The 15,734-nt window shown below is 35.4% G+C and overlaps 1 protein-coding gene across 1 annotated transcript in view; it reads left to right on the top strand.

Moving 5' to 3' along the window:
* Positions 1–15,734, top strand: part of Smurf (SMAD specific E3 ubiquitin protein ligase) — a 264,916-nt gene that overhangs the window by 162,424 nt on the left and 86,758 nt on the right. Inside the window, exon 12 of the mRNA XM_090386893.1 lies at positions 6,778–6,892. Within this exon, the coding sequence (XP_090243019.1) occupies positions 6,778–6,892 (115 nt within the window). The remainder of the gene's footprint in view (positions 1–6,777; positions 6,893–15,734) is intronic.

Here is a 15,734-nt window from a genome sequence, read left to right as displayed (position 1 = left end):
TAAAACATTCCAAGCCAGTTCTGGTTGGCTGAACAAATTTAAAAAGCCCCACAGCTCACTCGAAAAAGTTTTTTCTGGTGAAAACGGGATTGTAATCGAAGAAGACTATACCCAATAGAATGGAACAATTGTTTTGAAAAAATTATGGAGGATTGTTAGCACAAAGCTATATTCAACTTTGATGAAACAGGTCTATTTTTTAAATGTTTGGCAATAAGACACTGACTTTTAAAGGTGATAAATATTTAGGTGGTAAAAATAGTAAGGAGACAATTACAGTCTTGGTTGGTGCAAATATGGCTGGTAATGAAAAACTTAAGCTTTTGGTAATAGGAAAAAGTAAACAAGTCCTCGTGGGTAGCACTGTTGGTAGGATCGCAGTTCTCCCCGCACCGGGTGAAAAAGGCCTGGGTTCAAATCCCATCGATGATGGGAGGAATTTTTATGGGTTTTTCACATGGCCAAGTTTCTCGGGCAAGAGTAGCATGGTTTTTTTTCTCCTGGAAACCCGGATTTTTCATCCGGCAAAACAAAAAATTCAACCATGGAACACAATTTACAGACAGTATACATGGAGCAACATGGCCTTAGTTGCCGATGCACCTAAAACCCAATAACAACCAACTTCCAACCAAAAGTAAACAACCCCGATGTTTCAAAGGAGTAAAGTCATTAGAGTTGGACTACAACAAAAAATTCTGGGATGACAAGTGAAATTTTTGAACAGTGGATTTTAAATTTCAATAGAAAGATGGCAAAAAGAAACAGAAAAATCACATTGGTTGTCGACAACTGCCCTGCCCTCCTTCACTCAGTAATTTCGAAACATACAACAGTGAATCTTATTTTCTTCCCTCCGAGTACCTTCTATAAACTGCAAGCCAATGGACTAACACTGGTCCCATTGGCTGCAGTTTATATTTTTAAATACTATTCTCAGGATAATTTTTTTTTTCATCTGAAAAAAATTATCCTGAGAATAGAAACAAACCAATCTATAGATTTGCGAATGTGCATATAAGAGGTGGCGAAAGAGTGGTGTCAAGATGTGATGGAAACAATGATTAAGAATTGTTTCCAGATTTTGCTAAAACGTCAATTAACAGCGATGAGCGTATGAACTGCTACAAGACATTGAGCAATCTTGGAAAAACTCGAAGCCAGAGGTTTGATCAGTGAGGAATTGTTCTTGACAAATTTTTAGGAGTGATAATGATGTCATAGTAACTGAATATCCGAGTGACTCCAACATTTTAACATTTTAGGAGAGTATTCAATGTAAAGAACTAGTGGCAATATCGACGATGAGTTGGATGAAAATGATGGCAATATTAAACCTTCCAAATGTGAAATGTTGGCAGCATTTGAAACCTTGTGTCAAGGCCTTCAGTGTGAAGAAAATGTGCCAGAAAATATATTTGTGTTTAAACAAATGCAGTGTTTATGAACATTTGCATGAATGATGTGCAGTAAAATCCAGTGTACAACAAAAAATAATGAAGTGTTTTACGAAATAATTCTTAAAAGTGTACTAATATATCGTGCATCATATAAGTAGTAAAATCTTAATATGTATGTATTAATAAATTAATTGTTTTAAAATGTTAGAAAATTTATTCATTCTCACTTATTTCTGATTTATTTTCCATCTTTTACTATATTTCCGAATGTTGAATTACAGCATTTTTCATTGTTGAAAAGGTCATATTTCTTTATAACAAATTTTTAAGTGAACAATTGATTTCGTTATATGGAGGTCCGACTGTATATATATAATTTGAGTTGCTTTACAGCCTACTTCAGCCTGCTGACTTCTCTCTACCCTCTGGGGAGAGCAAAGTCAGCAAAATCAGTCACATATTCATCCTTTCGGTCACTCCAAAGCACAAGATTACACTGTTTCCATCAGACAAATTTCCCATAGTTTCTGTAGTGCTCAGTATGACATGATAGTAAGTATTTGTCAGGTAGTAAAGTAATCAATGTTATGACTGAAAATAATACTCATTCGTTGACCAATATTAGTAAATATTGTTATTTAATGATTATTTAGTATTATAAATAATTGAAATGGCAGAACAATTCAAGGAGGAAAAGCTCATGTAGCATCTCCTCTCAAAACCCATAAAAGTAAATTAACATGAAATAAAATGTCAACCTAGTTTTAATTTTATCTTCTTCCAAATGTTTATGTAATTCCTCTTTAAATCTACAATTCTGACTACTAGCTAGCTGATAATGTGTTCCAGTAGTTGCTTACTGTATACTGATCCCTCTTCTCCCCTGTGATCGCATATGTTAACTGCCTTTAGTAATGACCATGTTAGAATATTGATTTTCTTTTTGGTGTCCATAACCACTTTACTTTTAGCATTACATGCAAGGTGTGGCATTAAAGTTCCTGGATTGGTGCTGTTGTGGTTATGTTTGACAAGTTTTGAAATAAATGGAAGTGGTACATTGTGTAGTTCAAACTTCCTCCAACAGATAGTGGTACAGAGATAGTCCAATAAGCTGACACATTGCAAATGACAACCAACATTAGTAGCATTATCAGTGTTGTAATTTTGCAGTGAAGTAACAAATAAATTGAAATTTTGCTTTCAACTGGGAAAATTGCCAACAGAAACATATGAAGCATTAAAAACTGTTTAAGGTTATGAAACATTAAGTCGTACCAGTGTGTTTGAATGGTATAAGCAGTTTGAAGATGGACATGAGGATGTTCACAATGACTCAAGAAATGGATTCGTTAACCTTTCGAAATGAGGACAGAGTTGCAAAAGTTTGGGGAATTTGGCAAGAGATGATCGTTGATGCCCACTGATGAGTTAGATATAAATAAGGAAATAATTTTCCAAATCCATTAATAATTTGCCATTGTTGTTTTGTATATTTATCAGTGATATTGATAAAGGTATATCGGGTTTAATGTCCACATTTGCAGATGATACAAAGGTTGGCAGGGTTGTTAACAACAGTAAAGACAGTATGCTACTCCAACTGGATCTAGATAAGTTGGGAAAATGGGCTGAGAAGTGGCAACTGAAGTTTAACATTGACAAATGCAAAGTACTGCATATGGGTAGCAATAACCAAAGAGAAATGTACCAGCTGTGTGGTACTACACTCAGGGAAGTGGAAAGTGAAAAAGACGTAATTGTGCAGTCAAATATGAAGTTCGCTGAGCAGTTCAGATGGGCTGCCAGGGCAGGTCAGGCTTGTTAATGATATATAGGAATTTTGCTAGTAGGGACAGGGAGGTGATTATCCCGTTATATAAGGCAATGGTCAAGCCACACCTAGGGTACTGTGTACAGGTCTGGAGGCCTCATTTTAGGAAGGATGTAGAGTTGCTAGAATGAGTACAAAGAAGGGCAACAAAATTGGTGAGGAGAACAAAGGGGTGCTCTTACCAAGAAAGGCTTAAGTTCTGCAAATTGCAGCACCTGGAGAGTAGGCACCTGCGAAGTGATCTTATTGAGATGTATAAGGCCTTGAATGGGTTGAGCAAGCTGAATGCAGATGGGATTCTTCCTCTTGCTCAGACTAAGAACCTGAGGGGGCACAGTTTCAAATCGAGGAAATAGAATAGATGTGCAGAAATTTGCTTTTAGCCAGCAAGTAGTTGATTGGTGGAACAGGCTTCCATCTTTTGTTGTGGAAGCTAATAGCCTAAATAAATCTAAGGCTGAGCTGGATGGGCATTTGAAACGAATGGAGGGGTGAAATGGGTTTTTTTTTTTGGCTGATGCTGCATAAGCTTGCTTTCTTGCATCATATGCCTCTACTAATTCTAATGCTAAATCCTGCATTAAGATTTAGGAAAAAAGATCTGTGCAAAATTTGTGCTGCACAGCTTCACGGATAATAAAAGCAACAGTGTCATTTCCTTGATAATGTCTTATATGTCTGTATTGTCACTGAAGCTGAGTTTTGGGTGTTTCAGGACTACTCAGAGACAATGCATCAAAGCTTGCAGTGAACTTGAAAATCATCACTAAGGCCCAAAAAGATTTATTTACAGAGGTACAGGATCAGGGTGATGCTGATCATGTTTTTTGACAACAGGGTGTGGTTCACAAGGAATTTGTACTTGAAGGGGGAGAGAGTCAGTTGCTGCATTCTACATACAGGTGCTTCAAAGACTATTGAAGCACATCTCCCAGGCAAGCCTGCAATTTTGAGGGAAAGGAAGATGGTTTTTGTTGTATGACAATGCCTCTGCCCATTCCACACTTGTTGCGAAGACATTTCTGAATAAACACTCCATTGTACAAATGAATCATCCACCCTACTCTCCCAATCTAGCACCACTGGACTTCTTCCTCTTTCCCAAGTTGAAGCTGCCCTCAAAGAAAAGAGATTTCAGGATGTTGATAACATAAAGAAAAACATAACCACCGTACTGAACATAGTCTCTTTGGATGCCTCCACTGACTCTTTTCAGAAACTTTTAGAATTCTGTAATAAGTGCATTCAATCAAGTGGTGATTACTTTGAATAAAAATAAAACCATTTTTGGGCTCCTTTACTTTGTATTCTTTTTATTGCACCAGTCCAGGAACATTATTGACACCTCATACAAATGTGTGAGAGATTATCTTATATATCTGCTTATTTACAAAGAGTTGATATTTTCAGAGTTATATTTTTGCTATTTATGTGAAGCACATTCTTAATGTTATGTTATTATCATCTAAATCTGACATACCTAATAGGTGTACAGGTCACTGTGGTAGTACAAATCACCCTTCCATTCCATCCTGTTTCTTGCTAAATCTTTATCCCAGAACAAGTCCTCTTAATGCTTGCTTCACACCATTGATCCACCTTCGTCATTTGAAGCCTGAGAGGAAGATTAGCTAAACCATATGTTTAGCTAATCTCCCATTCTCTCATGCCTGTACTACAAGATTTTTTATTATTATTTCCTCATTTGTAATATGGTCTAGCCCTTTCTTCCATCTGTTAGGTTCGCTTATATTTCAAAAAGCTCTCATTTCTGAAGATTCTAATTTTTGATCAGTCCCTTCATTTCTTATCCAGCTTTCAGCTCCAGAGGTTAAAATGTACTTAGAAACTGTTATAACAGTTAATATTGCCTTTTTCTTTCTTATTTCTCTTTTGCTGCAAATAACTTTAGCTTGCTTCCAACAGTTTCTGCTGTGCATATATCATTGTTTGTTTTTAATCTTTTATCTTTGTAAAAGCCTATTCCTAGATACAGAAAACTAATCTGTTCCAGTTTTAAGTTAATTAGTTCACACTCTTAACTTTTTCTTTTCACTCCCAGTTTCCATAACTTTTATTTTTTGCGTAACTAATTTTCGTGCCAAATTCTCTACAACCTTTATTTAATTTATTCAGAGCAACTGCATGGTAATGAAATATGTTTTTAAAATGACTGTCTAGGAAGTACATTCATGAGGATACAGTGGAAAAATTACATAATGATTTCCGCATTATAAAGTACTGGCTAGAACCAGGTTTCTGAATTCAGAATGGATTTTAGAGTTACCAGATACGAGCTCTCAAGTCCAGATGACTTGTGACTGTGCCTACCACAGAAATTGCTGATGCTGTTCATGATTGTTGAATTGGGTTACAGTACATAACAGAAATGGTAAACATATCCCGTTAACAAGGTCATCTTATTGTCCATAAAGAATTACGTATGAAATAGATGGAAAGATGTTTAAAAAAAATTCTTGCAAAATTTGGATTCAGAGAAGTTTGGCAGCCATTTTGGTGACTCTTCGTGATGGCAAGAAGGTCATTTATGATACAACCCCATGTTGTTTCATATCTGGTTCAATCACAGTAAATCCAAGCTTCATCTGTGATGAATCTCTCTGCTACAAGAAATTTCAAAGGATTCCAGCAGCTGATATAAGTTTTTTGGGATCAAGTAGGCTGACGTTTATCATCTTCAAAAGGAAAAATGCATTATAGGTGAAAATTATTTCTCCTTGCTACTGAAATTTCATGTACATTTAAAGTTCCAATATAATTGGAAACCCTGTGGAAGAATTCTTCCCTATGACAGTGCTCCCAGTCACAAGGTTTGGGTATGCATGGAGACAATGACTTAAGTTGTGAATTGTGGTTACACTTACCCTGTTCTTCATATATCGTTTCTTCAGATTACTACCTATTTCCTGTGCTGAAAAAACATGTGAAAGGGCAAAACTTTGAGACAAATCAAGGGTTTAGTGTCAAGCAATGTTAACTACAAAATCATTTTGTAGTAAATGTTTTTGTAATTAACCAAATAAAAGTCATTTGACATTTTCTTGGTTTACCGGAAATGTGCTTATAGCTCAAGCTAATTTGTAAAGAGCTAGAGAGATACAGCTGTGTGACATGATATACATTGTTATTTGTATAAAGTAAGACTAAAGTTGTCTCAAAACAAAAATGCAATTTTGTAGTTAACCTTGTTTGACACTAAACCCTCAAAATATTGATGTTATTCATGCAGTTGAGTAGTTAGAGTACCAAGATTCTATGGGGAGGGGGTCAAGAAAGGATGGAGGAACATTGCATCAAGTGTGTAGCCATAAAGGCGATTATGTTGAATAAAAGTATATTAGTTTCCAGATTCTCATTCTTTCTGTGGTAACCAAGAAACTTTTCAAATATCCATCGTATATTAAGATGTGTAAGGTATTACTGTATCCAACTTATTGTACCATTTTATTTATGTATATGGAATAAGAAACTTATATTTGGACTGAAGTAGATATTTTTAAAAATGTATTATTTTTCTTTCAGAGAATGGCTATATTTACTATCACATGAAATGCTCAATCCCTATTATGGGTTGTTCCAGTACACCAGGGATGATATTTATACATTACAAATCAATCCAGACTCATCTGTTAATCCTGCAAGTATTTTTATTATTTTAGCAAATAGATGCTAAGTTTATTTTATTAATGTGCTTTATTTTGAATTTATATACAGGCAGTTTTCGATTTAAGAGTTACCAGGTTTACAAGTTTTTTTTTTTTTTTTCCCCCAAGTATCAAGTATCAACAAAATCGAAAATATGAACATTAATTGCAAAAAATGAATGTTAAACATTCTTAAATACTGCATTCCAAACCACATGTGTAGCTATACAATACGGTGTACACCGCTTTACGATATTAATCAGTTCCAGAGACACCATCGTATCATTAAAATATCGTAATGTTGAACCCAATAACACATTGTTTTTAGAGGCGCATTATAGCCAAAGTAGCTTATGCGTCATCAAACTTCCATATCAACAACAACAACACATTGTTTTTTGGTAATTCATTTCAAGATCTTGGAAGTTGAAATTTTCACTGTATAACTAAGCTATTTATCTCTTTAAAATGTAATTTTTAAGGTCACGAGGGTGACCTTAAAAATTAGTGTGGTTTATAAATTGTATTAGTTATCAATTCAAATCATTTAAAATGCACTACATTTTCATCATTATCATATGTTCCATTATAAGAATCAATTTTAAACACCTTCGTGATATTTTTCTAAATCATATTTCTGGAGGTCACGACCATAAAACAATAAAAACAATTTGCACTTTCTGGTTTATTGGGCTTTTCTGTTACTGCAAGCAATTATAAACAGGTAGTAAACTCGATCTTCTTGCATTTGCGAAAATACCGATAGCTGGAATTGTGTGGTTTTTTTATGTTATTATGGTGAAATGTGTTTCCCCTTTACTGGAATCGTCAATCATATAAAAAACAAATTTTCAGAATCTTCTCGTCATTCCTTTTTTTTTTTTTTTTTTTTTTTTTTTTAGCTTCGTAAACTTGTTACTCCACGCAAATAATGTTAGTTGCAATTTGTGTGTGCCGTTAAAAAATGCTTATGCATGCAATCGTTAAATTTATAATTAAAAAAGAAGATTATCTTGGAAACAAAAGCCTCTTGAAACATTTCTGAAGAAGACGACCCCTTGTGCAACAAACCGACGAGTGCCAAGCCAATAATGAGTGATCAACAAGTGTACATTTAGTCGATTATGATGAAGAATAAACATTCTTTAACATTTGTAAGTTGTAAATAATTTCTCTATTATTATAATTTGCTTGATTTTACAGGCTACATTTGCATTTCTTTCGATAAATCAATCATTTTTTAAACATAAACTAATTAGCTAACTAATTTCATTGTTGAGACCGTAACCCCTATTTTTAACCTTATGTCTATGGGAAATAAATTCCCGCTTTACGAGCGCATGCTAAGAACAAATTAATTTGTAAAGTCGAGAACCAGCTGTATGTGGTAATGCAATAAATTTTCTTTATTCGGGACCTGTTCCAAAATTTAATAAGCCAAAATAATATGTTGTGTACTTTGAAAGAGAAAAGCTTTTAGAGAATATGAGTTACTGGTCATATGTATACCCAAAATTGCCAAATTAATTGATTACAGGAATTCAGAGCAATAATGTTTTTGATTTTTCTTTATTTCATTTATTTATTATTATTTATTTTTAATAGAAAAGATTGTCTATCGGGAGGAACAAAATAGTGGCACTGGATCAATTAATGGCTACTTTCATCATCTTCCCTTTTCTTCAATGATCATAACTATGATTATACAGGCTAATAAAAATATGTTCATTAGGGAATTTTTGGCTTATTTTAACCTATTTATATTTATTTTCTTGTTTGCTTTTCATTAGTCCTTCTCTTATCTAAATTATATATGGTACAGCTAGGAATCTCAGATCACTTGCTTAAGTCTGACACACCCCGAAGAGAAAGTGGGAGAAATTGAAATGTTGTGGTTGTGCCACAACATTTCAATTTTTTTCGTTAATAATTCATAAGTTTAAAAGGTTTTTTTTTTTTTTTTTTTTTATTATTATAGTATATCTTCTAAATATACTAGACTCTGACTTGAACTCATGTAAATAGGATGGAACATGAATTATTGCTATCTTTTCCAAAGACCATAGGTAAACATTGACTTTATTAAGCAACATAAGATACATACATATACATAGCAAGAAACCATGGCTTTCCATTTTTAGAAACAAATTAACCCACCACTAAAACTGCTTTGTAAAAATTACCAATACTCCCAACCTTCAATAGTTGTTAAAACTTTATTGTTACTTATGGCCTTTGAAATCTTTTCCCCCCCCCTCCCCACGAGACTAGTAGTGTCGTTAAAATCCAATACAGGGAAATTGCCCATGCGATTTCTCGACATACATAATGTTTTAGGAATCCAGCTTTTTGAAAGGAAAGAATAAAAAAAAAGATCATTTCAGGTAGTCAACTTTGTTGTAATTCTTCATAACTAAATTAAATTTATTAAATTCTTCAGTACTAAATTAACTAAATTATTTAGTAACTGACGAAGTTGTACAGGAAGTACCATTAAATATCTGAGAATGATCTGCATTCTTTTAAGAATTTAAAGACAGATTGCAGGTAGAAGTGATTGAATTTTCACTTTTCTCAAACATGTTAAATTTTACAAGCTATAGTGACTCTCTGAACTTATTCACTTTTATGCAGATCTGAATTGAAAGGCCAAGTTCAAAAATGTACTAAGATTTTTGCACAGATTTTTGTTGTTAGACTGTGCACTCCAGTGCACAGTCTAACAACATCTTAAAATTAGAAACTAAGAACTGTAGTATATATAAATGTTATTTTATTTTTTTATTTTATTTTATTTTTTTTTTTAACCAGCTTTTTAATATTTGCATTTTATTGAGCAGATGTATTGTCATTTCATTTCATAAGGTGTAAGATAATCAGTTAATCTTAAATCAATTTTAACATCTCAATAATATATAATTGTGTTGATAAGTAACTCAATTATACATTATTGAAATATTTATACCCTCCTTTTCTTCAAAAGGAAGGAAACTCCAGGGAAATTATTATTCTATAATAATTTCACACGAGTTCCAGTTCACAAAGGTGATCCAAAAGTGTGTGGAGGGGGGAATAGGAGGATATGGGTATAGACCAGGGGTGGGGAACCTGCGACCTTTTGGGGTACCAGTTGCAGCCTTTTATCTGTTTCTGTCAAATGCGAAATCTGCCTTTTATTTCATGACATAGCGCTAAACTCAAAATATTTTATCTATTCTATTTTTTATATATCATTATTCTTCTTATATAATTTAGTTTGCAGTTTAAGTTTAAGGAAATGCGACATGAAAGAATACACAGCTGTTCTAGACTCCCTGATTGAAGAATACAATGAAAGGTTTGCTGATTTTGAGAAACATGATCTCACACTGAAACTAGCTTTTCAACCACACCTGATTGATGTCTCCAAAGCACCTGATGACTTACAGGTGGAATTAATTGAGCTCTCAGATAATATTCTGAAGTCTCTATTTGACGCAAAGAAGGATCCTCTTCAAATATGGAAAAATGCTGTTGAATACCCACGTCTACATTAACATGCTCATCAATTGCTATCTTGTTTTGGCACAACCTACTGTTGTAAATCAACATTTCATATATGACACAAATTAAAACAAGCTTGAGATCTCAGTAGATGGATATTCACTTGAAGGACCAATTAAAACTATGCTCAACGATGTTGGAACCATATAGCAGACTACTATCTGGCATCAAGCAGTTGCAAAAAAGTCATTAAATGGTTTGTCTAAGTTCGTCCATTTTTAATTTTGTTATCATTACTATACAAATAAATGTCTTTCCAAATTTTTTTGTTTAAATTCCTCATACAATAACAGACTCTAATTAAAATTGTTAAATATGCCTACAAAAATATATATCTTTTTGCATATATTAAATTCTAAGCATGCGACCAAATATCCATAATTCATGCCTCCAACTCTGACCAATTATAACTTTACAAACATAAATAAAATAAAATGACAAATAAAATAAATAAATAAAATGACTGTAAAATGTAGTATAATTTAAAATACCATAAATCAATTAATCTTAAATCTTAATTCACATCAAATCATATAAAAAGCCGTGAAGTAGGGTTGAATTTGAAAGTGTCTGCAATTCTGCCCAGACACGATAGGAGGGAGTATATGATGAGAGCCTTGTCGATCAATTCGGCCCTGGAAAGATTGTGCAAGGCTCAAGGGATAGAATTTTTTTCAGCCTGGAATGTACTTGTTAACAGGAGAGATTGCTTCTACAGGGATGGGATACACTTAAATAGAAAGGGTGCAAGAATATTTGCTGATGCTATCGAGGCAGTGTTAGGTGGGTCGGAAAACTGCTAGCTTGGGGGGAGACAAAGACTAATGGATTAACAGTAGCCACTGGCAGAGGTGAAAGAGATTCTTGCACTGCTTCTATTGGAATGAGCAGAAGCCTGAAAAACAAGATGCAGGATATTTCAGAGACTGCTGGAAGTCATTGCGGTACAAGTAAACACATGGGTTGTGTTAGGGTAGCTAAGAATAGAAACAGGTGCATGTATACTTGCGTGTACACCAATGCTAGGAGTTTAGTAAATAAATTTGATGAATTTGAGGTATTGCTCAAAACATCAAAGGCAGATATTGTTGGGATATCAGAGACGTGGTGTCACACAGATATAAGGGATGCAGAACTGTGTGACACCACGTCTCTGATATCCCAACAATATCAGAGACGTGGTGTCACACAGATATAAGGGATGCAGAACTGCAATTTGGGGAGTACAACGTCTACAGAAAGGATAGACAGGATAGGAAGGGGGGAGGGGTTATGCTATATTAGTTAAGAAACATAAAAACCAAGGAAGTGAAGCCAGTCGACATTGATAGACAGGGCAGTGTCGAGTCAGTTTGGTGTGACATAAGCATAGGTAAATCAAAATTGAGAGTAGGAGTGTGCTATAGGCCTAATGACTCTGATGAGTATAATAAGATACTGTACAGGGAAATAGAATGGGCCAGTAAATCAGAGAGTCTTATAATGGGGGATTTTAATTTCCCAGATATTGACTGGAATTTGTGGGTTGGTCACTCACACACTAGCAAGGCTTTTGTGGATTTATTGGATGATTGTTTTCTACACCAGCATGTTCGGGAGGCAACTAGAGAGAGTAATACTCTTGATCTGATTATCAGTAGTGATTCTTCATGCATTAGGAATCTGCAGATAAAGGAACCACTGGGTGGCAGTGATCACAGTGTGCTGAAGTGGGATTTACTCAAGGAGGTAACTACCATCAGAGGTAAAGGGAAGGGATTTTGCTTTCGTAAAGGCGACTATGATGGTCTGAGACAGTATTTAAATTCTATACAGTGGGACCAACTGATGATGTTACCAACAGCAAATTCAAAATGGGAAGCATTCAAAGAACTTATCTTGGAAGCTACTAGGCTTTACATACCAACTAAGAAATATTGTTCAAGGTTTAGGCCAAAATGGATGTCAGATGAACTAATGAGGCATATGGCAGAGAAGAAAAATGCATGGGATGCATACAAATTAATGGGTGACATGGAAGCCTATGATAGATATAAGTTGGTCTGTAACCAAGTCACAAAGGAGATTAGGCAGGCAAAGGCAGATTATGAGAAATCCTTGGCAAAGGATGCAAAGAAAAACAGAAAAGAGTTCTTTACCTATTTAAACTCAAGAAGGAAAGGGATGAATCAGATTGGTCAACTGGATGTTGATGGTTCAACAGTTGAGGATCCAGCTCAGGTGGCTAACAATCTAAACGAGTATTTTACATCTACATTCACACATGAGGAGTTATTCAGGAAGGGGAATGTCGTAGGTGAAGTAAACATTGGCAGTGAGCTAGATTATTTTCTAATAACTGAGAGGAAAGTGGAGGAGAAACTGTTGAGGATAAACATAAAAAAGGCACCCGGGGTGGATGGGATCTATCCAGTTATATTAAAGGAGGCAGCAAAGGAAGTAAGCAAACCCCTAGCCATAATTATGAGAGCTTCTTTGGACTCAGGGGAGGTACGCATGGACTGGAGATGTGCAAATGTAACCCCAATTCACAAAGGAGGATCAAAGGCTGACACAAGTAATTATAGACCTGTTAGTTTAACTTCAGTTCCAGGAAAATTAATGGAGGCACTGGTTAAAGAAGCACTGCAGGATCATCTGGACAAGAATTCAGTTATAGCTCAGACACAGCATGGTTTTGTTAAGGGCAGGTCTTGTCTGACCAATTTGATTGGATACTATGATGTAGTCACAAAAGAACTGGATGCAGGGAATAACTTTGATATTATATATTTGGATCTTAGAAAGGCTTTTGATACTGTTGCGCATGGAAGACTGCTGCACAAATTGGAGAAGTGTGGCATTGGAGGCAAATTGCTGCTATGGATAAAGGGATGGTTGAGTGGCAGAAGACAGAGAGTGGTAATCAATGGACACTGCTCAACGTGGACTAATGTTATTAGTGGAGTTCCTCAGGGTTCAGTGTTGGGTCCATTGTTGTTTTCTGTATTTATAAATGATATTGATGATGGTGTATCAGGCTTAATGTCCAAGTTTGCAGACGATACCAAGGTTGGCAGGGTTGTTAAGGACACTACTGATACTATGCTGCTGCAACAGGATCTGGAAAGGTTGAGCAGATGGGCTGAGAGGTGGCAAATGAAGTTTAACATTGACAAATGTAAAGTACTACATATGGGAAACAGTAACCCCAGATCAACGTATCAACTCTGTGGTACTACGCTGACAGTGGTAGAGAATGAAAAGGACCTGGGGCTAATTGTGCAGGCAGATATGAAGTTCTCTGAGCAGTGCAGACGAGCTGCAAGAGTAGCTCATGGTGTCTTATCAATGATATACAGGAATTTTTCTAGCAGGGACAGGGATGTGATTATTCCCTTGTATAAGGCATTGGTCAGGCCACACCTTGAGTACTGTATACAGGTCTGGAGGCCTCATTTCAAGAAGGATGTAGAGCTGCTGGAACGGGTACAGAGAAGGGCAACAAGATTAGTGAATGGAACAAAGGGTTGCTCTTATGAAGAAAGGCTTAAGTTTTGCAAATTACAGAGCCTGGAGACTAGGCATCGGCGAGGTGATCTGATAGAGGTGTATAAGGCTTTGAATGGCTTAAGCATGCTCAATGCCGATGGGATTCTTCCTCTTGCTCAGAATAATCACCTGAGAGGGCATAAATTCAAATTGAGGAAGGACGGATGTCGGATAGATGTGCGGAAATTTGCCTTTAGCCAGCGGGCAGTTGGTTTGTGGAATAGACTCCCATCGCTTGTTGTTGAAGTTGATAGCCTAAACAAATTTAAGGCTCAGCTGGACAGGTATTTCGAACGAACGGAGGGGTGAAATGGGAGTAGTGGTTGTTTTTTTTTTGGCTGATGCTGAATAAGCTTGCTTTCTTGCATCATATGCCTCTACTAATGCTAATGCTAAAACTTTTGAAAATACTATACATTAAGAGCGTTAGACCCGTACTATTATGAAACTTTAAAGTACTATGCATTAAAAGCATTAAACCTATACTACTGTAAAACTGAAGCTTTACAGTAGTACTTATCCCTATTCATAGCTTGAATAGGGATAAGGGTTGTAGGATTAATGTAATGTTTGAGGCCGTTATCCTGGATAGGGATAAGCGTTTTAAGGTTGTACAGCCCCGTGCCACTTCCGGTGCTGATATACGGGAAACAGAGTATGCGCAGGTACCATGGTACATCCTGGGTCTTCTGGGAAGGCCTAGTGCTTTATAATGAATTGTTGATGCAGCACTACTTATGTTGAGGAAGGCAGCAGATGCTGCCGAAAGCTTCAGTTTTACAGTAGTACCGGTTTAATGCTTTTAATGTATAGCATTTTAAAGTTTCATAATAGTACGGGTCTAACGCTTTTAATGTATAGTATTTTCAGAAGTTTTTATGATTTGATATGAATTCATATGATTTATGGTATTTTAAATTATACTACATTTTACAGTCGATTTTATTTATTTATTTTATTTATGTTTATAAAGTTGTAATTGGTGAGAGTTGGTGGCATCAATTATGGATAGATTTCCTGACGACAGAGGCCTTTTTGTGAACTATTGATTCAACCTAATAGTATATTGGTTAAATTTTTATTAAATTTTTAAAATTAAATTTCAATTAAATAAAATATGGCCTTTCAATAGTATCTTGGTTAAATAAAATGCAGCCTTTCAGAGCCACAGAACACTTGGATGCAAGTAACAATTTTGATATAACTTATTTGGTCTAGTAAGGTTTTGTCATAGTCTCACATTCATGTTTTTTGTACAGACTGAAGCCAAGCGGAATTAGGGGTAAAATATTAACAGTTGATATGCAATTAGTTAAATGATAAGAAACAGAGTCAGTAGCCACTGCTGTGGAATAAACTCCATGTCATCAGCAGGATTTTACAGATTTAAATTATGTTGATTCTTCCTTTGTTGTTTCTGCCTTTGTTAATGATATATGTGATTCTGTTGAAAGTCTGGTATTAGAATTCGCTGACAAAATAAAAGTGAGTAGGTTAGTCAAAATTTTCCTTTCTGTTCAAGTATTTATTAAAGAGAGATGTTAGTGGGTTACTTAAGATTTAGGCGCCTCCGTAGCCAGGTGGGAAGGAGCAGCAGTGCATAGCACATGCTTCTTGATTAGACCGGGGTTCGAGCCCGTCACCACCAAATACGGAGGATGCGGAAAGGTCAGGGAATGACCACCGCATATCCCGGAGCAATATGGCCTTAGTTGCTAATGCTCCTAAAAACCAAATAACTAACTAACTAACTTAAGATTT

Source organism: Mastigoproctus giganteus, chromosome 12 (genome assembly GCF_048544385.1).
Source record: "Mastigoproctus giganteus isolate SK-2022 chromosome 12, ASM4854438v1, whole genome shotgun sequence".
Taxonomy (NCBI): Eukaryota; Metazoa; Arthropoda; class Arachnida; order Uropygi; family Thelyphonidae; genus Mastigoproctus; species Mastigoproctus giganteus.
Note: the sequence above shows the minus strand (reverse complement) of the source record. Positions and strands in the feature narration are given on the sequence as shown.